Source organism: Carettochelys insculpta, chromosome 29 (genome assembly GCF_033958435.1).
Source record: "Carettochelys insculpta isolate YL-2023 chromosome 29, ASM3395843v1, whole genome shotgun sequence".
Lineage (NCBI taxonomy): Eukaryota > Metazoa > Chordata > Testudines > Carettochelyidae > Carettochelys > Carettochelys insculpta.
The window spans coordinates 12,950,561-12,971,607 of NC_134165.1; the positions used below are offsets into that span (position 1 = coordinate 12,950,561).

The 21,047-nt window shown below is 45.9% G+C and overlaps 1 protein-coding gene across 3 annotated transcripts in view; it reads left to right on the forward strand.

Moving 5' to 3' along the window:
• GALNT6 (polypeptide N-acetylgalactosaminyltransferase 6) overlaps window positions 1-18,104 on the forward strand; it is a 43,777-nt gene extending 25,673 nt beyond the window's left edge. For 2 of the 3 annotated variants that reach the window (XM_074979535.1, XM_074979537.1), the window contains exons 6-12: window positions 222-456; window positions 6,564-6,681; window positions 7,358-7,558; window positions 8,907-9,038; window positions 14,269-14,370; window positions 16,280-16,432; window positions 17,169-18,103. In XM_074979535.1, the coding sequence (XP_074835636.1) occupies window positions 222-456; window positions 6,564-6,681; window positions 7,358-7,558; window positions 8,907-9,038; window positions 14,269-14,370; window positions 16,280-16,432; window positions 17,169-17,282 (1,055 nt within the window). In that variant the 3' untranslated portion in view covers window positions 17,283-18,103. Of the gene's footprint in view, window positions 1-221; window positions 457-6,563; window positions 6,682-7,357; window positions 7,559-8,906; window positions 9,039-14,268; window positions 14,371-16,279; window positions 16,433-17,168 lie in introns of all 3 variants that reach the window. The other variant, XM_074979538.1, reaches the window with a different exon arrangement.
• The last annotated feature ends 2,943 nt before the right edge of the window (window positions 18,105-21,047 follow it).

Genomic DNA, 21,047 nt, shown 5'->3' on the forward strand with positions numbered 1-21,047 from the left:
GATTAGAGAGGTTTGACCTGTATTTTGGTGTCTAGATGCCCTGCTGGAAATGGGCTCCCTTGTGCAGAGGGCTAAGTAAATACCATAGGTCATTTCTATCCAGCGTATGCTTCACTCCTTTAAATTCGGGACCATAGTGCAATACCATCCAGTCAGCCTTAAGCGCTTGGAGTCTAGCCAGTAGTGTCGAAGTACCATCTCTCTGCTCCTCTCTCTCCCAGGCGAGTGTTTCCACGGCTGGTTGGAGCCTCTCTTGTCCCGTATTGCAGAGGAACCCACTGCTGTGGTGAGCCCTGACATCACCACCATTGACCTGAATACTTTTGAGTTTTCCAAGCCAATCCAATATGGGAAGCAACACAGTCGGGGGAATTTTGACTGGAGTTTGACCTTCGGGTGGGAGGCCATTCCTCTGAAGGAGAAGCAAAGGAGGAAAGATGAGACGTACCCTATCAAGTAAGTGCAAAGTGAATATGCCTGTGGTATTACTGTCTTGCGAGACCACTGCTCATCTCTTTGGCCCGTACTGCTATTGGTTCCAGATAACTCTGTGGATGTTCAATAGCAATCTGTTCTCTTGTCTTAGCCTGTAAACTACTCAGGGTCGGGACTGATCCTTTGTTCTGTTTGTACAGTGCCTACTTGCCATAACCAAGCAGGGATTGTGAGGATTTCATTCGCCTTATGTTGCATGTGTTTCCTATTGTCCCATAGGAAGCCTGGGTGTGTGCCTTAGTTTCTCTAAGCACTGCATCAATGTCTACTTGAGAATGAGAGTTTTGGGTGTGAGTTTCTGCACGTACCCAATGGCCATGCCTTGGGGTGGGGAAAGTGCAGGCAGGTTAACGTCTTCTGCTCAGGAAGCAGGACAAAGATGAGAGGTGAGTGAATCAGCTCAGAGTAGGCAGTTTCAGCTGTCTGGGAAGCCAGGGGAGGGCCAAAACCCTGGCTCTGGCCCCTCTCTTCCTAAGCTAGATTGCACTGTCTGCTTCTGGTTTCTGTGCTGACAAGTCTGTTCTACTCTGTATCCCTGTTGACTAATAAACCTTCTGCTCTACCTGCTGGCTGAGAGTCGCATGTAGGTGCAGGATTCAGGGACTCCCTACAGCTCAACCTGGTCCTGTCCCGTGACTGGAGGTCCTAGTTGTTATGGTAACACAAACATTTGTCCTTGTGGGTACATGATACAGTAACCCAAAAGGCAGTGATGGGAGGGAGTGGTGGGTTCCACTTGGCAGGCAAAAGGTGTAGTTAAGAAATACTAGAATAATTCTGTCTGGGGAGCTGGAGTCGCCCTCCCACATCAGTTTGCAAGGTTTCCTTCAGAGCTGTAACCAAAACACAGATATGCCCGTCCAATGGAGGATGTGATTGGTGTTTTATCAGTTGTGGTTATCGTTAGGCTTCGAAAGGTTAGATTTTTTTGTTAGTAAATATTGGTAAATGTGCCAATTCACAAATCAAGGGAAAAAGATTTGTCAATAATTGAAATTTACTGGTAAGCAAAGTAAGAAGAATGCTGCTTGTGAACTTAATACAGTTTGATTTTTAAGGATGTTTAATGTGTCTCTTTGACATGTGACAGTGACCATGTGTGATTATTTTGTGGTATAAAGCTCTTACTTTATGAATCTCAGTATCTACTGTCATTTGAAAAATTGTGATGTTTCCCTGTATGATCCAAGCCCCCATAATTTGGCAGAATACTGGTACACCCCCTTGTGGAGACAGTGGTGTTTATATAAAAGATCTTTATACTAGTTTAGCTTGTTCCCCTTCCTATACAGGGTGATCTATACTGGTTATAAGCACCTTTATGCCAGTGTATACTAGAGATTGTACCGATGGATCCAGCAATAAGTGCAGTAGCCTAGGAGATGTGTGACCTAGTTTGAATTCCTTGCTCCACCACAGCCTCTCTGTGTACCCTTTGGCAAGTCACTTTGCCTCTCTTTTGCTTTCCATATGTACAATAGAGGTACTAGCACTGCCCTACCTCACAGTGGTGGTGTGAGAATCCATATATGAGTTTCTGAAGCACATTGAGACACCTAGTAATGAAAAGAGCTATGAAAGCTAAATTGTATTACATTGCAACTGTGGAAGAAGTACAGCTTTCCAGTGTGAACAAGCCCTTGGGTCTGTCGGAGGTTTTCACTGTGGCCTGTTTTGTGAGGGGAGGGCAAATATGACCTGCAGACACCCTCCAGGGTATTAGTGTGCCAAGCTCTTTTTGACAACGTGGAGGTGGATTTGGAGGCAGGTGGGGGCTGGTCCTTGGATTTTAGTTTTATTCTCATTGGCTTTTTACTGAAATTAGAAAACCATTTTTAGTTGGTCATTGAAAATTTCACTGTTTAAAAAATGATTGCTTTTTTTAAAAAAAAAAAGTTTGTTCTTTTTTCCAGTAATTTTTTTAAAATCAGGTTACCTTTTCCCTCTCCCTCCCCTCTCCCCCCCACCCCACTCCCCAGAAATACCAAGATGGGGAATGAGAAGGCCATTCAATTACAGGAGGGTTGAACCCTGCAAAATGAAGAAAATGTTGACGCTTTATTTAAAGCCTGTTTTTACCAGTTTTTTTTTCCAGTGTAGATGGGGTTGTTCTTTTGGGCAAGAGAAGGGGAAAACAAACACCATCTACCATCCAAGATGAATCCTGCGGGGAAGGATGGCCTCTTGACCCCATCCTCTACTAATATACCTGATAAATAGCTGCTGAGCTGGGGCATGTCCGGCTTTGAATGTATCATGTGTTGAGTGCCTTGCTCAAGGTACTTCAGGCTTGATTTATTGAGGCACTGAGTACAATGGGCCAGGAATTTTTCAGTGAAACACTTTTCCATTGCAGAATGTGAATTCAAAAGGTCCAGTGGAAAAGTAACACCTTCCTGACCAATGATTTATCAAAAATGCTGAAGTCCAGGACTCTGTTGGAGATGGGGCACCAATAGGTTTGATTCAGAGCTGGGTCTCAAACCTGGGTCTCCTATGTACCAGAGGAGTCACCTAACCACTGAGCTGATGAGATGGATGGTCCATATTTTGGGGTTGGGTTCTTTTATGGAAAATTTCAAAGAGCTTCACCATTCTATTGCAAAATGGAACCAAACGTCTAACTTGATATTTTCATGAACCAGAATTCTCCAAAAATCAGGCCCCAAACCAAGACTCCAAAGCCAGCGGCAGCTCCTGGAAGCTTGTTTCTTACTGAAGCCTTAGGATTTCCTCATAGGGTGCTTGGCTGCTAGGTCGTGAATAGCATCCCCTTCCCAGTGAAACACAGCTACATCAGAGACCCAAATGTAGTACATTCGGCTTAGCTGAAGGGAGTGGGGCAGCTGGTGGAGAGGTAACCTGTAGCTGAGTTTCAATGAGAGGGAGCCATTATGAACTTAATTTCCACAAACGAAAGGCGTTCTTAACTGCCACAGGTTCCCGGCAGGCCTTGCTTTCTAGCAATTTCTCATTAAAAGCCTAATGGTGTCTTCATCTTTTAACTTCTCTCAAAAGCCTCATCATCTGAACGCATTGTCAGTACCTGCTTGAGGGGCGGGGAAAGGTGATCCCCACTTCCTATCTTACGAAAAGGCCCTTTTCTTGTTTAAACAGAGAAAACATTAAAGCTTTGTAGAAATTACTGGCCTTCACAAAGAGGAGCACCTGCTTATTGCGATACTATGAATTAAGTAATTGGGGGCGGGGGAGGTTGTTGCTGGTGAGATGGTATTGGTTAATTTCCAATTAAATCTAGTATGATGGAGGCAGCACAGTCTAATGGCTAGGGCACAGGTCTAAGAGATTTGTGTTTGAATCCTTGCTCTGCCACAGACTTCCTATGCAATCTCGGACAAATCGCTTCACCCTTGTCTACCTTAGGGAAGACCTGCCTGTAAAAGCAAATAGTTTAGGCCAGCAGAAAAGTTCTTTTGCCAGTGTAGTTTCTGCCATTTGGGGAGGAGGAGGTTTAACTATACTGCAGATACTCTCCTTTGCCCAACATAATCCACATCTGGACTAAGCAGGTTTGCCAAAATAGTGGTGCTGGCAAATCTTTTCTAATGTAAATGAGTGTCATTTCTACACCTTAATCTTGTGCTGGCATAGTTCATTTTCACCCAGGACATGAGGAGGAGTGACTTGTGGCTGGCATCCTATAGTCAGCGGCACTGCTTTTCCAACTCGCTTTGTTCAGAAGGGCCAGAACCAGCAATCCGGCTCAAAGCCACTGTTTTGCCAGCATGAAATCCGTCCGTGGTAGGAGCGCTCTGCGAGCGTCGCATCTTGACAAACCTCGTCTGTCCTCTGCTTCCTTTTCCCATTTGTAAAAGGAGCAGGACGGCACTGACGTGCTGCAAGGATAAATACAACCCGGGTGCGTTAGTGACAGGGGCCAGATAAGTTCCTACGATTGGGTTTTTCTTTGTGGTTTGGTAACTTACCTTTGACGTTTTGAAGCGCGTTGCTCCTGCAGCTCCATAGAAAAGAGTCTTTTGTTTCATTCAAACCCTGCCCGGTTGGCACCAGCAACTGCAGACTACAATGGCCCATCTCTGCCCTTTCGGAGACAGAATAACCTTGAATTCCCAAGGGAAGATATTCAATGCCAGCTCTTGTCCCTTTCCACGGCAACGAGGCAGAGCCTGGCCTCTGGCCTGGAGTACGGCTCCATTCTGTGGGGAGGTCAGAAGAGATGTTTGTCCCACTAAAGGTCCCTTTTCTGAGGGCTGGTAACCTGACTTTCAGCAGCCGCTGATCTCCCCTGGCTCCTCTTGCTGAGGGCACAGCAGTTCAGTAAGTTTTATCTACAAGCCTGTTTCAGTCCCACCCTGCCCCACATTTAAAGATCCGAGACAGATTATAAAGGGAGATAAAAGCCTGAAGGACCTGGCTCTCCTTTCTGCTGCGCATTCAGCAATGACGCTAGATGCCGCCTGAATCAGGTCAGCCCCGAATCTCTCCCTCACAGCTGCTTCCTTGATTTCTCTCTTAGGTACTTACAGGACCCTCGTTACTAAACTGTCTGAACTCCTCACAATCCCCTGTATTCTCCACCCGAACACCCCTGTGAGTAGGAATGCCCTGGGGAGCGGTGGGGCCCAGGGACAAGCCCTCCAGCCAGTGCTCCGGGCATCAGACCCGGGGCAATCCCCTTATGCCATGGGCCCTGTCTCACCCCTGCTCCTGCCCTCTTATCTCCTCCCTGACCATAAGGGCCAGGGATTACCCGGGGCAAAGCATGGCTGCCGCAGCAGCAGGGGCTTGCCCCACCCCAGACTCGCCACGGAGGCAGCACAAGCAGAAGTCTGCTCCCTTCTGCTGCAATACATCCTCCATGCCACATTGTGCCTGCCCAGCCTGAAGTAGTGGAGCAGGCTGCCACTCACACCACCCACGTGTGAAAGAGGGGGTGACCTCTGCTGCACGCCACAGTCATCCCCTGCCCTTAGTAATTCTCCCCCTCCCATCCCTAGGGCATCTGTGGCAGCCACCCCAGCTTGTCCAATGGAGGAGACGGCTCTGCCTGTGAGACAGGGTAACACCGTTATCCTCATTTGCAGATGGGGAAGCAAGACATAGATCAGGGGACTTGGCTAAGGTCAGAAAGAGAGACTGTGGCAGGGTGAGGAATTGAACTTGGGTTTTCAGAGCCTCTGGGTCGGTGCGCTTTTTGTTTGTCTAATAACCCCTTATCTGAAGTATTCCAATGGCCTGTTTTGAATCCCACTGTTCCCAGGCAGCAGCAAGTTGTCTAATGGCCGTTCTAAGGGTTTCTTTGTAACCCTAACGTTGTGAGCAGGCCAGTCACAAGTGTAGAATGGTGTGAGAGGAATGGTTTTCCTAATTGCAGAAGGTTATGGCCTGTGTTCCCTCTGTTTTTTCCATCCAAGGTTGGAATAAATTTTACATGCACCAAGGTATGTGCACTCCCTGTAAAAACACATGGTGGTGACTGAGGGCTCTCTGCTAATCAGCTGGGCAGCACCGGAATTTCTCCTTCATGGCTGCCCAAGCGCTCGGCTTAAGGGAACCCCGGACGCAGCAATACCAGGACTCAAACGTGGGATGATAATTTAATGTTTCAGTGTAGTAATCCCCGTCTGCAAACCAGGGTATTTGCCATCATCATGGCAAGTCCCAAAGGGGGACAGCCTCCCTACCAATTTGCCACCAGGATCCATCCCTATCCAGATCCCTAAGACAGTCCAGCTGTATATTCATTTCGCCCATCACTGGTGACCACATGATTGCTGACTGTAGAGCAGCCTTCCTGAATAATAGGGTATAGACTAGCACGGCTTACTTCCTGAATAAGCATGTTCTAGCATTTGTTGGCCATCTCTCTCAATAAGTCTATACCAAGACAGCTGCCAAAACCAAACCAATGCTATTGGAGACAGTTGCCAGCTTCAGCTTTGGACATGTTGACCTCTGACCTTACCCTGCCATTTCGTGTGTCTGTTGTCTTGCAGCGGGACACACGGTGGGGTTTGCCAGCTGTGCTAAGTGAACATCTGTGAAGCATTAAGTACGGTCTCGTCTCTGCTTCTCTCTCTCCTCAGGTCTCCCACTTTTGCTGGTGGCCTCTTTGCAATTTCCAAGTCCTATTTCGAATACATCGGTTCCTATGATGACCAAATGGAGATCTGGGGTGGGGAGAATGTGGAAATGTCTTTTAGGGTAAGAACCAAGTGAAGAAGGTTGGGGGTGGGGACCTTTTAGCTTCTAAATTAAAATCGGGGGGCATACACTTAATCCCATCATATTGCAAAGTTCTACCGAGTTTCCCCACAAACACACTAGCTCCCTGCTCAGGATATTCTTCATTTTACCCCCTCTCGTTCTCAGCTCTCCCCTCACCTCCCCCTACTCAAATCAATAGCATTCTGCCTAGAATGTTCCCTGGAATTCTGGAATTGATCAGATGTAGTATTATAAAGTATCACATTACAGAAAAATGCCATCAAGTTGAGCCTCATAGCCTTAGACAATGAAATCCCTTAATTCTGGGCTTTGGCCTGACTGCCAAAAGCGTGGAGGTCTGTCAGCTCCAAATAGAGCAAACTGAGCCTTTGTTTTCAGAGCATGTGATTAGAAAGACAGAGCTCTGTTTGTACACCACCTAGCATGATGGGGGTCCATGTGTGGAGCTCCAAAGTGCTATCACAATACAAATAATAATGAAGCTCAAAGTATATTGAGGCAGAGCTCAACCCTGTCCTCTTCTGTACTTCAAATTATGGAGGAAAATGCTTTGTCAAAATTAAAATTCTTTCCCTTTCATGGATGTGTCAGGGTTTGTTTTGCTAAAGCTCCCTGTGAAATCCCTGGGATTGGCTGCTTCCCCCTTGTGTAGGTTTGGCAGTGTGGCGGTCAGCTGGAGATCATCCCCTGCTCAGTGGTTGGGCACGTGTTCCGCTCCAAAAGTCCACACACCTTCCCAAAAGGAACTCAGGTCATCTCCAGGAACCAGGTGCGCCTAGCGGAGGTCTGGATGGATGACTATAAGGAAATCTTCTACAGAAGAAACCAGCAAGCCTCAAAGATGGCCAGAGAGGTACCAGACCCAGTTCCATAAAACATCTTGCAAGTTGTCAAAGCATCTTGGATGTTTCTCTGTGCAGGGAACCTAGTTGATTATTTCCTCTTGACAGAACAGGGCTTCTTGTAGTGCCGTTCTTAAGGTGTTGGCTCTATGAAGAGAACCACATAGATGACCCCTTCTGCCTGTGCACACCTCCACAGAAGTCAACTGAACTCTGTGCGGGGTCAGTGGCCGATTAACTTGGCATTAGGGTCAGTAGCAAAGCTAGTCTAAAGACGTAGAGGGGTGAGGATTTATTAGTAGCACAGGTTAAACCGCTCTAGTCTGACTGGTGCCAAACAAGAGAATTTGCTGGACCACGGGAGGTCAATATTGTCTAGCACATTGCCAACAGTTCTATTGCATATTGGGCTCTTACAAGACTTTTAGGGTTAAATTACAGCTCAATAACAGCACAGAAAACACTGAGAGCCAGGACTGGTGACTGTAAACAAATTTTATGGGACCACAGCAAACTTGGCCAAGCCCATAAGTAGTTGTCCACCTACCCAGAATCATGCAGGACCATGAATGTTTCTAGAGGGATTCAACTGTACCATCTTCAACTTGAAAAGGTGCCACATGTACATCTAAAGGCCACTGTGGCATTCATCCCCCCTACCCGCCGCTGATCAGGACCCAAATGAGGATAGCTCCAGAATGGCCTTTGCTAGCTGAGATGAGCCTTCCAGATTGGAACTATTCAGAGAATTTTTCAGCACAGAATGGTTCATCAAAAATGCTGATTCATTTAAATGGTTTGTGCAACAGGACAGGTTAGGGTGAGAGTTCAGCCCCTCCAACCCCCCCAAAAACATGGAGATTCAAAATTACCAGTGTTCCATTTTGACCGTTTCTAAGCAATTTTTGTTAGGTTTACTGGTTGAAAACCGCTTTAGTTTGCATTTGCAATTGGATTTAAAAACCAAAGCGTTGAAAGAAAACAATTTGAGTGATCCAACCTGAACATTCTTGTTTTCTAGTTCACAGAAATTTAAGATTTCCACATTTCGTTTTCATTCAGCATGGGAGGGGGTGGAATTTCAAACTCTCAAAATTTAGGGAAACTGGTTTATGGTCTCTCTACTTCCAGTCACAAGCAACCTGGGAAAATGCTCCTTGGTGCTGTTTTGCATCGTAACTTCTGGTAAGAAAGGGAGTTGTGGAGTAATATGCCCTCATAAATTGTTAGCTGAATTACAAACGGCCTCTCTGCAATGCCTTAAGGCAAACCTAATTAAAGGGCGGGCTGGGTTTTGGATTCTGTTGCTGAGAGATTGAGTTTAGTTTAGTTTAATTTCCGGGCTTGGCTTTTTGACAGAAAACATACGGCGACATTACAGAACGACTCAAACTGAAGGAGCAACTGCACTGTAGAAATTTCACCTGGTATTTGCAGACTATCTATCCTGAGATCTTCATCCCAGACTTAACTCCAACCTTCTATGGAGCGGTAAGTGCGGGAGTGCGTCTGTTGTCCTGTTTCCTTTTGGTAAATTCCCTTTTTCTCTAGAAATACGTAGGAGTGGAAGCACTGGTTCGAAGGGTGTAGAATTTCCAACCAAAATCAGAGTACTGTTTTATTGAGCAGAGTTCTGATGTGGCTGTCCCTGCCCCCAAGCAGCTTCCAGTCTAAGTGGATAAGACAAAGGTCGGAGATGAGAAACTTGGACACAGTAGCAGGAAATGATTTTGTCCAAGTCCAGGCCTGCTGACTGGGGCATGGAAAGGGGGGTGCAAAGGAGGCACCTGCCCCGGGGCCCAGAAATTCAAAGGGGCCCAGGGCTCCCAGGCACCGTTACTGCAGAGGTGGCAAGAAGCAGAGTCCCAGCCAGAGGCAGCACATGGTCTGGACAGCTCTAAGGGCTGGCAGTGGGGACTATGATGCAGTTTGAGTGGCACTGAGGGCTTGCTGCCCCTTCTTCCTCCCCATACCTTGTCCAGGGTCCCAACAATTCTCTCCCTTCTGGCCCCAGAAAAAGACTGGATATATTCCCAATAAAAGATCCACCATAGAAATTTATTTTGGAAGGCATTCTGTGGTCTGGTCAGACTGCATGATCACGTTGATCTGTTCTGGGCTTGGAATCTCCGAATGAAGGCGCCATAGCATGAGCCAGGAATGCCTTTAAGATGCTTACCGGCGCTGCTGCTACACTATTTATACACACTAGCTGAAAGAGAGCTTAGCATGAGTCTGTGTACACGATGAGGGGATGACAACCCTAATTCGTAGTGTAGACAGAACTTTGAAACAGTTCCCTGGTGCTTGGAATCATCCTGTTCTTCTTGAGCAACTCCGCTGAACTTGGAAAACCCTTCAATCAGCTGATCTCTCTCCTCCTTCCCCCTCACTCCTTTGCCTAAGGGCTAGTCCAGGGTTCAGCAACCAAAATAGCAAGAAGTCATATTTTTTCCCCCAAACTTGGTAAAAAAACAATTCAGTAATTCAAGAGCTGCAATGCATGTGAATGAGATAATCCTTAATGTCCAAGCACACTTTTTGTAACCCCTGTTTTAAGAACAGCGCGCACACAATGATTTGTAATGTGATACATGTTTACTGCAGAACAGTCACAAAACTTTTTACGTATTTCCTCACACTTTACATCTGTGTTTGTACCACTGTCTTCCTGCCTTTCACCCCCAAACCCACTTCAATGATGCCAATTTTACTTCATGTTTAATTTCAGGTTTCTTTCTTAAAACGTGTGTTGCCCTGCACAGCAGGAATGTCTCAAGCTTCCTTTGCCTTTTCAAGACTTTATTAGCAACATGATCAAAATATAAATACAGCATCATATCCCACAATGCACTGCATATAAAGGGGAAGTTATCCAATGTTTTGAAATCATGCATCATTGGCTGTTTTAGAAATGAGTTGTTCATTGGGCTTCTAGACCTTCACCACTTATCAAAAATAATCCTGAGAGGTGTGTTTTTTTGTGTTTTTTTTAAACTTTGCAATTATAGTGCCGGGAGCCACAGAAAAGTCCTTAAAGAGCCAGATGTGGCTCCAGAACCACAGGCTGGAGACCCCTGGACTAGTGTATACTAGAAACGTTACAGATGGGGTGAAGTTGAGGACCCACTGACCCTTTTTTATCCCCAGCAAAAAAGCATTTGGGGTTTAAGGAGAATGTCAAACAAAATGGGGGGGGGGACTCCTTTTCCAAATACTTCTCCCAGTTTAGTCCTTCCTAGCTGGCTGCATAGTTGGCAGCTTATACTCCAGAATGAAACATTGGTGGCTAAGCCCTGGTATAGGAGGGGTGTCAGTTCCAGGAAAGGCTGGTCTTTGACTTAGCCTGTTTTTGCTCTTCCACCCAGACAAGCGGGAACAGGGAGTGCAGCAAAGGTGACTCATGGCTTGAGGGCTGGGTGTATCTCCTGTTGTTGAGCAGTGATGCATCCAGCCAAGTAATAAATAAGCTTCAAAGTGGCCTGTCCAGTTCTTGGTTGAAGAGGACACTGATAGCAGTGCAAGGCTTTGAGAGTTGGGGCATCTCAGGTGGAACTAAAAAAACGGTGAAGCCAATTGAGGCTTTGATCACTGGACAACCTGCAACTCTGGAGCTGCATGTGGCTCTTTAAGGGCTCCTTTGTGGCTCCTGACGCTATAATTGCGAAGTTAAAAAAAAAATCCTATTTTTGATAAATGATGAACATCTAAAAGCCCAACAATGAACAACTCGTATCTAAATAGCAAACGAGATGTGATCTTGAAACATTGGATAACTGCCCCTGGCATGCTCCAGAGAGAGAGACAGATCTGGGGCAAAAGTCAAGAAGATGGTGATAAAACACACACGTAAAGTGTGAGGGAATAGAATATGCAAGAAGTTTGAATGTCCTGCAGTAAACATGTATCGCTTTACAAATCCATTGTGTGTGCGCTGTTCTCAAAATAGGGGTCACAAAAAGTACGGTTTGTTATTTTTTAAGGACGTCTCATTCATGTGCACTGCAGCTCTTGAATGATTGAGGTTTTTACCGAATTGGAAAAATGGCTCCTCTTGCTATTTTGGTTGCTGAGTCTTGGATGGCTGCCCTGGAGAGATTCAGGTGCCACACAGCTGTTCAGCAGAATGCCCACAGTTACGCAGAGTGGGCAGTGGCAGCCTGTGTTTCTATTGGTGGTACACATCCACACATGCTTTGGTGCACAGCAAAATTTATTCTGCATGTGAATGGGAAAAATACAAGAAACTCTGCTAGGAAGGAGGAATAGGTTATCCTGACTTGAAGGTGCAGCCCCCCCCCCCCCCCCCCCCCCCATTACTTTTCATCTCAGGGTTTGGGTTTTGTGTGTTGGCTTTTTTTTTTTGTTTGGTGGGCGTGGGAGGGCGCTTTTTTCCCCCCCCCAGCCACTCTTTCTTTGCTATAAACTCCAGGCCCAAATCAACCGAACCATTTCACATATTTGTCTTATTGTTTCAGTATTTTTTTAAAAAAGTCTTTTTTCCCTTTCGAAGTGAAAACTTTCAGCTTTTCAGTTTGAAAGGCTTTTGTTTCCAATTTTACTTAAAGAAGAAAAAAGGATGTAAGAGTGCTCAGAAAAATTAAGCACTTTGTTTCAGGTCAAATGAAACATTTCGTTGGATCCCAAACTAAATTTGATTACTCTTTTTTGATGTAACTAAAATTCAAAATATTTCCATTTCAGGCCACCATAACCCCCCAAAAATATTCTGGGGAGTAGGGTGAGGGAAGAGATGAGTTCAACATGCTGAAAAATCAGTTCTGTAGAAAGTGATCTTTATCTGTCAAAGATTGTTCTTTAGCTTCTCTGGCAATTCAGGTTCAGTTGCCTCAAGGAAAATACACACTTCGGCTTTGTCCTGGGAAGTCAAACGATGCAGCTGAGCTTGTTCCTAATCCCAGAAACAGAAGTAATTAACTGCAGAAAGGAGGCTGTTTTTGCATAGTAAGAACCAGCTTGTCTGCTCAGCTCTGCGTTAATGTGTGCACAAGTAGAGTGGTAAGAGGTAGGCTGACTCTTCATAAAATCCTAGTTGAACCCACCATGTATCACCATCCTGGCTTGCGTTGATGAACACAGGTGCAGACAGAAGTGAACACGGCGGGTGATTTATTCATTTACAAGGCTGGTTCCTGAAGTAGTTGTATTGAGGGCTGTTTACAGCTACGTGTCCATAAGCAGGCTTGGAGGAGGAGCCGTGTGAGTCTGCAACTTCAAAAACAACAAGCAGTTCTGTGGCACCTCGGAGACCAGGTTTATCAGGTCATGAGCTTTTTCTGTGACCATTTGGATGTCCAGTACTTAGCACAAGATGAACTGCTGTAATCCGGACCACTCTTGTCTGGCAACATCTGGCATGATTTTAGTGAGCTGGATGACCACTTATCATGGGTGTGGCCAAATTTTCCACGGTCCCATAACGTTTGTTTCCAGCCACCAGTCCTGGCTCTGAGTTCTGTGCTGTTGTTTAGCTCTAATTTACCCCCACGTGTCTTCTAAGAGCCCAGTGTGTAGTGGAAGTGTTGGTAATGTGCTCGACAATATTCACCTCCTGTGGTCCAGCAAATTCTCTTGTTTGGCACTGGTCAGGTCCTGAGGGTGCCGGACTAGAGAGGGTCAACCTGTAATTTTTAATCTGAATTGGGAGCTGCAGTTGTAGACTTGGACTGTAAGGCCAGAAGGGACCACCATCCTCAGCTAGCCTGACCACCTGCAAATTACAGGCCATAAAACCTCATCCATCTACTCTTGTAATAGATCTGAAGGCTCTGGCTATGTTACTGAAGTCCTCCAATCATGACTGAAAGACTTAATGATACAGAGAATCCACTGTTTGCTCTAGTTCAAACCAGGAAGGTGACTCATGTCTCATATTGTGAATGAAAAAGGAGGTAGGGGGAATAAAGGGAGAAAATACCTTCTTGATACCAGATAGGTCCCTCCAACATGCTTAGGATCACTATCAGCCAGTCAGCAGATACCAATTGGAGTTGGGGGCTGGAGGGTAAGAATTAATTGTAATAACAATGCCCTCCCCATTTAGTGTCCCATTTCCAGTGGTTTTGAAAATTTCAGCCCAAATATGCTATAGGTTAAACCTCTCCAATCCACACGCTCTTGTCTGGCAACTTCCATTGTCCAGCATGACTTTAATTAGCAGGATGTCCACTTATCATGCATATGGCCAATTTTTCCTGTAGTCCCATTAAGTTTGTTTCCAGCCACCAGTCCTGGCTATGTGTTCTGTGCTCCTTAGCTGTAGTTTACCCCCTAAATGTCTTCTAAGAGTCCAATAAGATACAGAAGTGTTGGTAATGTGCTAGGTAATATTGACCACCCATGGGTTTGGCGAATTCTCTAGTTCAGCCTGATCAGGTCCTCAGGGTGCTGGAATAGAGAGGTTCAACCTGTAGTGCTTAAATGAAACCCTATTGAAAGAATAGAGTTATCTCTCAGGCACCCAACTGAAATCACAGCAAAGTGCTGATTTTAAAAAATAAACTGCAAGTGACCAGGGACACATCTTCCCACCCTACAACACTGATTGTAATAGGATTTGCTGGGCTTGAATTTTTTTTTTTCCCCAGCCAGTGAATGGTTCCTGAATCCATGGCCACGCACGTAGGTTTGGGTGGGTCTGTGCCTGCATTCCTGGAATGCAGCTCAGACCCATCTTGCTCATTTTATTCTTTGCTTTCAGATTAAAAACGAAGGGTCAAAGAATTGTCTGGATGTCGGCGAAAACAACCATGGAGGGAAACCACTGATCATGTACCCGTGCCATGGGATGGGAGGCAATCAGGTATGCGACCTGTGCAAATCTGTCCCTGTGGCTTTCACCCCCTCCTGTCCTCTCGAAAATGGGAAAGCCTGGAGCTGGGGAAAGGATGAAAACTCAGCCTTTCCTCGTGCACAGCAAAGGTGTGAATCATACAGGTCATACTTTGTGCCTCTTCTTATTTAACTAGTTATTGTATTTAGGTAAGGGCTGTAGGGCTGTTCCCCACCCCCTGATACTCTGAGTGCAGAAGTTGGAGGCCCTCAAGAGACCATAAAAATAACTTGCCTGTATAGGCTGTACTTTTGGGGGGGAGGGGAACAAAACTTCCCAAGGTCACAAATTCCCTGACCCTGGGAGGAAGCTGCCACCATCCAAGTGAGAAACCCCCCTTTAAAACCAAGGAAGGCGCATTTGGGATGTTTCCCTGTGAGGTAACCAGAAGATTTTACCCCTCCCTTAGGAGAGAGCTGGAAAACGAGAAAAATTTAAGTGGCAATCTGGATATGCACAGACACTCCTCTAGGGCACAGGAATCAAATCATTGCCTTGAAAAAAGAAAATGAAAAAAAAAAAAAAGCAATCTATTAACAAAAGACAAAATATACCAAGAAAGTGATAAAGCGCAGAGAATTCCTTCAATGGGATTCATCTTGGAAGTTACAGTTTACAGGGGGGAATACTTCAGCCAGCCCAAGAAGTCCTGCACCAAACCCAAAATAAAAGGGTAACCTGATCGTGTGTGTCTAAACATTTCAGCTTGTATATCTGTATGCCCAGATCAGGCTGTAGCCTAAATATTTACTGGATTCATTAAGGGGCCTGCCAACAGAGAACCCACTCTTTCCTGGTTTAACCCTTTACAGGGCTGGGGATGGGACTAGCCTCCCTCAGTGCTGCGCAAGGCTCCGGTGGCAATTTAGAAAGCTCAGGGCTCCTGCTGCCACAGTACAGGTAGAACCTCCCTAATCCAGCACTCTCTGGTCTGACAGTACCATGCTGGATGCTCACTTGTGGACATGGCCAAGTTTCCTGTGGTCCCATCAAGTTTGTTTACAGCCACCAGTCCTGGCTCTGTGTTCTGTGCTGTTATTTAGCTGTAATTTTACCCCAAACGTCTTCTCAGAGGCCAGCAAGCCGTGGAAGTGTTGGTAATGGTGCTAGGCAATGTTGACCTCCCATGGTTTGGCATCAGTCTGGTCCAGAGGGTGCTGGCCTAGAGAGGTTCTACTTGTGATGGCATCAGTGGCTCGGAGCACTTGGCCTTTTTACATCCCTGGGCCCTGGGACGGTTGCACTCTTTCCTTCACCTCCTGCAGTCTAGTCTTCTGCTCTAGCCACTAAATCACCCACCCCACTCTGCCAGCTCCATTAGGTGATTTTCTTGCTTTTGAATATATTCCACCCTTTTCCCCAGCAGCCAACTGAGTGTGGTATTCTGTCTCTCCCTAGTGGCAGCTAGGCTGCCTAGCAATCAGTCTGCTGTACTCTTGTCGAATAACTGGGTCTTTCGGGTTGAGCAGTAGAGGCTGTTGCATTAAGATCCGGAGGTCCCCGCTTCAACCCTGCTGGATGGAGACCTGCCCAGGGCCATTGGTGTGACATCACAGTTGGAGATGAGACTCACTCCTGTGGTGGTGGGCCCCGGTCCGTCAGGTATCCACACTGCTCAGTGCGGTTTGCAGCTGCTGTGCCACTCACTGAGGGACTAGCTTGTCTCCTCAAGGAAGAGGGGTGGATCCTTCAGGCTTGTGGGGACCAGCTTGGAGCTGCATGTGATTATCAGCTGGCTGAAGAGTGGGGACTCCTCACACCATGAGTTAATTTTGGTGCCTTCATTAGTGGAGAAGGCAGGCTGTTTTCTTAGAGCGTGGGTTACCACTCAGGCAGGAAAGCAGCAGCGTAACCTCCCTTGTCTGGTCTTGGTCCTCAGTATTTTGAATACACATCCCAGAAGGACCTACGCCACAACATCGGTAAGCAGCTCTGCCTCCAATCCACCTTTGGGCCGGTGGAGCTGGGAGATTGTCACTTTGTAGGAAAAAACTCGCACGTTCCAGGAAATGAAGAATGGGAACTGACCCACGTAAGTAAAAAACACACATGTTCAGTGCACCTGGAAAGCTGTGTCTTGCCTGTTTCTCACCTCTGGCGAGAGCTCCGTGAATATTTTTCAGAAGCTTGTCGTGTGCTTTGCTGTCCAACTGGGGAGGGGTGCCTTTGGGAGGCAGGGGAGCACGAATGGAGACATGCAAGTAACCAGACTTATTTTGGCCCTCTGGCAGTTCCAAAAAATGGAAGAATTTTCATTTGGGTCAAACAAACGGTTTTGTTGTTTGGTGCTTTTCTTTAATATTGAAAGAAATTTTGAAATGAAGAGCCATTTTGAATCGATAAATAAACATTTTGACTGTGTCTACACTGGCACAAAACTTCAAAATGGCCATGCAAATGGCCAGATCGAAGAGTATTAATGAGGTGCTGGAATGAATATTCAGTGCCTCGCTAGCATGATGCCGGCTGCGGCTCTTCAAAATTGTCGCTTTTCGCTCCTGCACTGCTCGTCCAGATGGGAGTCCTTTCGAAGTTTTGTGCCAGGGTAGACGTAGCCTTTGTTCTGAAAAACCTCAAAATGAAATTTCTTGACTTGTTTGAATATTTTTCTGACTGAAACAATTCTGTAAAAAATGATGCAAATCTGTGAAGTGGTTCAGTGCATTTTTCTTCACCCAAAGAAAAAGTTGTGGCTGAATTCTTTGTAAAGCACTTTGAGATTTGGTGGATGCTGTGAGTGAGAGATCTGTTTGTTTGTTTTTTTTTAGGATCGTCTGATTAAAAACATGGCCTCTGACATGTGTTTGTCGGCAAGAGACGAGCATCCATCCATGACCTCCTGTAACCCTTCCGATCCTTATCAACAGTGGTTCTTTACCTAAGCAATATAGCGAAGACAAAACCAGCAAGGTCAAGTAACATTAGCCCATCTCACCTTGAGACCTCGGTTCCAAACTGCACTCAGGAAAACAAACTATGACTCTCCTTTTATTTAAAAGAAGTGAACGTCTTAAATATGCTGCATTTCACAGATGCCTTTAATTTTATTCTGTGCCTTTGAGATAAGACTGTATAATACATGGAGAAGATTTTGTATCTCTTTTCTAGGAGACAAGGCAAGCTCCTTGTCTGCAGTCTGAGTGTCATACTGTAACTTGTCCAAAGACAAATAACATGGGACCAACGACACCAGTAATTGTGTGAATGACCAATCCTGCTGCCTAAGCCCAGAAAAATTGGACCACAAATGTGCTGAATGTCAGGGATGAGACTGAACACAATACCCATCCCAAGGAAGTGATGCCAGCTGACCTTTCAATATGTCTCATGCCAAAGATAGTCCCTTGTGTCCTCCAGTTCTCTCAGTCTTGCGTGCAAAGGCCAATTAGGATGCTGCAAGGAGGTGTTGCGGTGTTACATTTGGGAGAGTAAATCCATGTTTTCTAGCACAGGCTAGTCGTTTTTAACGAGATTTATAACCGTAAGTTTCAGGCAGAGATAGGAGTGGGCATTTACAACATAACACCAGGGTGCATGACTGCTGGGTGGGACCCCAGCCTGTTGCACCGGATGAAACCTGTACGTTATCTTGGAAGCTGTTGCCAGCACAAGGATATAGCAATGTCAATTGTGTTGCAAATAAAGAGGGCTTTCTGTGCAGTTCACAATTCATCTCTCCTCTTGGGATTATTTCCTTGGCCTGTGCAGGGAAGTAGCCAGTTGATGGTGCTGCTGTGCAAGTAGACAGGAGAAAGCCTGATATGGTGGCAGTATTGTTTGTCAGACCCCTACTATCTGAGCCTGGGAGATCATGCTGGTGACTGGTGTGAAGATTATTGAATAGTGTGTGTGTGTGAGAGAGAGAGTGTGAGAGGGGGTTGGGGATGTTTGTTCCCAAAACACCAGATCAATGCATATGAAACGTGCCTCCCGCAATGCAGCTAGCTCATGGATTTTCATTTACCTTGTACAAGGAAGCAATATTACCCTCAATCACTTATAGCAAGGGTCCAACCAAAGTCATGGTCCATTATGGCCAATTTCCCAGCCAGAGGATTGGAAAATAGGTAAATCTTCATGTTTTCAACTGCTTTAAAACCTGAAATTTCATGGTGGTGTAACTGTGGGGTCCTGGCCCAAAAAGAGATTTGGGGAGGGTCATAGTTTTGCTGCCCTCACTCCTGTGCTTCCTTCAGAGCTGGACTTCAAAGGCAACAACTGCAGAGGGTTGCAAGAGGTAGGTCAGGTCTGGTGTCCCCTGTCACCACTGCTAGGGAGTTTGCAGGGGACAGACAAGTCCTGTCCTTCTCTTGCCCCATCGGAGTTAGGAAGCTGCCTTTGAGGGACTCTCTGAGGAACAAGGAGACATCAGATTTCACAGGAGAGGGTTAATTTCATGGTCCCTGATGTGTTTTTCACGGCTGTGAGATTAGTAGGGCCCTACTTACAGCACGTGCCAGTCAGGAGAGCTCTGCAGCACCCCTTTAATCCTAAACTGTCCGCTTCAGTTTCAGGCTTGGGTTTTGGTACTTCATGGAAAATCTGCATCTAGGTCACACCTCCCATGACTCATCCCCACCCTGTAGGCATTTCAAATTAGGATGTGTGCCGCCAAAGTAGCTGGTTTTTACAAGACAGTGAAGTAATTCCAGGAAGCTCTCACTCTTCAGAATTGGAGGTGGGGGACAACTCTTCACTGGAAGGCTTATTTTAAACTGATTCCATTTCACCATGTTCTATCATTATTGGCATCCTCCAAACGGGAAGATCCATCCACACACACCCTGCCTCCCCTTCTAAACTGTGGTGCTAGTTTCTCTGCCATTTTAGCCTCTTGTGGAAAGATGACTTACAAGTAGAACCTCCCTACTCCAGCACCCTCGGGACCTGACCAGTGCTGAACCAGAGAATTTGCCAAACCACGGGAGGTCGATATTGTCAAGCAATGTTACCAACCCTTCCACTGCTTACTGAGCTCTTAGAAAGGGTAAAATAGAGCTAAATTACAACACAGGACACTGAGAGCCACGATGGGTGGCTGTAAGCAAACTTTATGGGACTGTGGGAAACTTGGCTACATTCATGATCGGTGGTCATCCAGATAACTAAAATCATGCTGGGCCATGGATGTTGCTGGACTAGAGAGGCTCAACCTGTACTAGAAGCCTGACTGCAAGCCATTTTTTGAGACTAGAATGCTGTCATTTTCATTAGTTTCTAAGACATTCTCTTTCATTTTGATTGGAAAAACCTTCCTGGAAATGGGGAAGGGGGCCTGTCTTTGGAGACACAACCTGAACCTAAAATAAAGAGGTTCTGTTTTACAGAAGAATCTGGTCTGCATTCGGTTCCTTTGGAGCACATGTTCCCCATTTGCAGCACTCAGCCTTTTCCAAGTGGGTGCAATTTTCAGTTGTTAGTAAACCTGCTTGGTTGTGCCTAGGGACCCATCAATATCAGGTAGACAGTCTCTGCTCCAGGGAATTTATATAGGAAAGACAGGCCCTGGGTGGGAGGGTATTGAGACATACTAGCAGAGTGAATAATGCAATAGTGGTAAAATATTTAATTTCTTTTGGTTGGAGCTGGGTTTAAATTTAAATGAGACTTGGTCCCCAGCTAGCCCACTGGCTGGAGGACTGAACTCCAAGACACTGCAGGCAAAGTCCATCCACGAGGAAGGCATGGCGTTTTGGGGTTGGAGCGCCTGTCTCCATTTCCCATTCATCCATTCCAGGATCGGAGGGGCAAGTTGTGATGGAGCACGAGGGTGCAGATTGTTTTTAGATGTGTTGGATTCTCCAAGTGATGCTTCTGGGTATGAAGCACTCGATTGTGACAGGCGGGGGCCGTTCCATCCCATCCAGACTCCTGAGGCTTGGGGGGAGTGTGCTTTTGGAGCACCTTGGTAAGTTAGAAGGATCTTTTTTCCAATTTGGAATACCCCTGTTACCGATGACGCACTCCAGCTGTACGCTGGCTTGGCTTATCCTGAGTCAACCCTGCTCATAAAGTCCCTTCTTCTGCATTGGTAGGTGTGTACTTTTAATCAATCAAGCAGTGCTGAAAATGCTATTGTCGCACAGTTCAATAGGGACTATCTTGAGTTTCTCATCAGTCTCGGGTTCTGATTACTCTGAAGTCAGATATTTTCACAGCCTGAATATTTCTGTCTATCGAATGCAGTGTGTTTTAAAAATCACCTTATTTGTCATTATACAAATGCTTTGCGGTTGCCTAATCTATGGAAAGTATACGGGTTATACTACTGATTTCAGATTCCTCAGTTAGCGTAATGTAATTTGGTAGGTGGCTGTCCCAAGATCTGACTGAGGATTTATCAATGTTACTGCTTTGGGAGGCCCAGTGGACGTAACAAACACAAGAAGATTTGTACTGGGAAAAGGATGTCCTCAGCTGTTTTTAAAAAAAAAAAAAAAATGTGATTAACATAGCAATGAGATAATAAAATACTGTGAGGACACACACTGTCACAGGCAGCTACTGTTTGCTGGGAAGAGCTGTCAGAGTTGAGATGTCCTAATCTGATCTTGGCATGCCAGTGAAAACCTCCAATGGCTTTACCTAAGGTCAAATGTTGCATAAGCCTCCATGTCCTTCATGCATATGTATAAATGGCTCTTCCC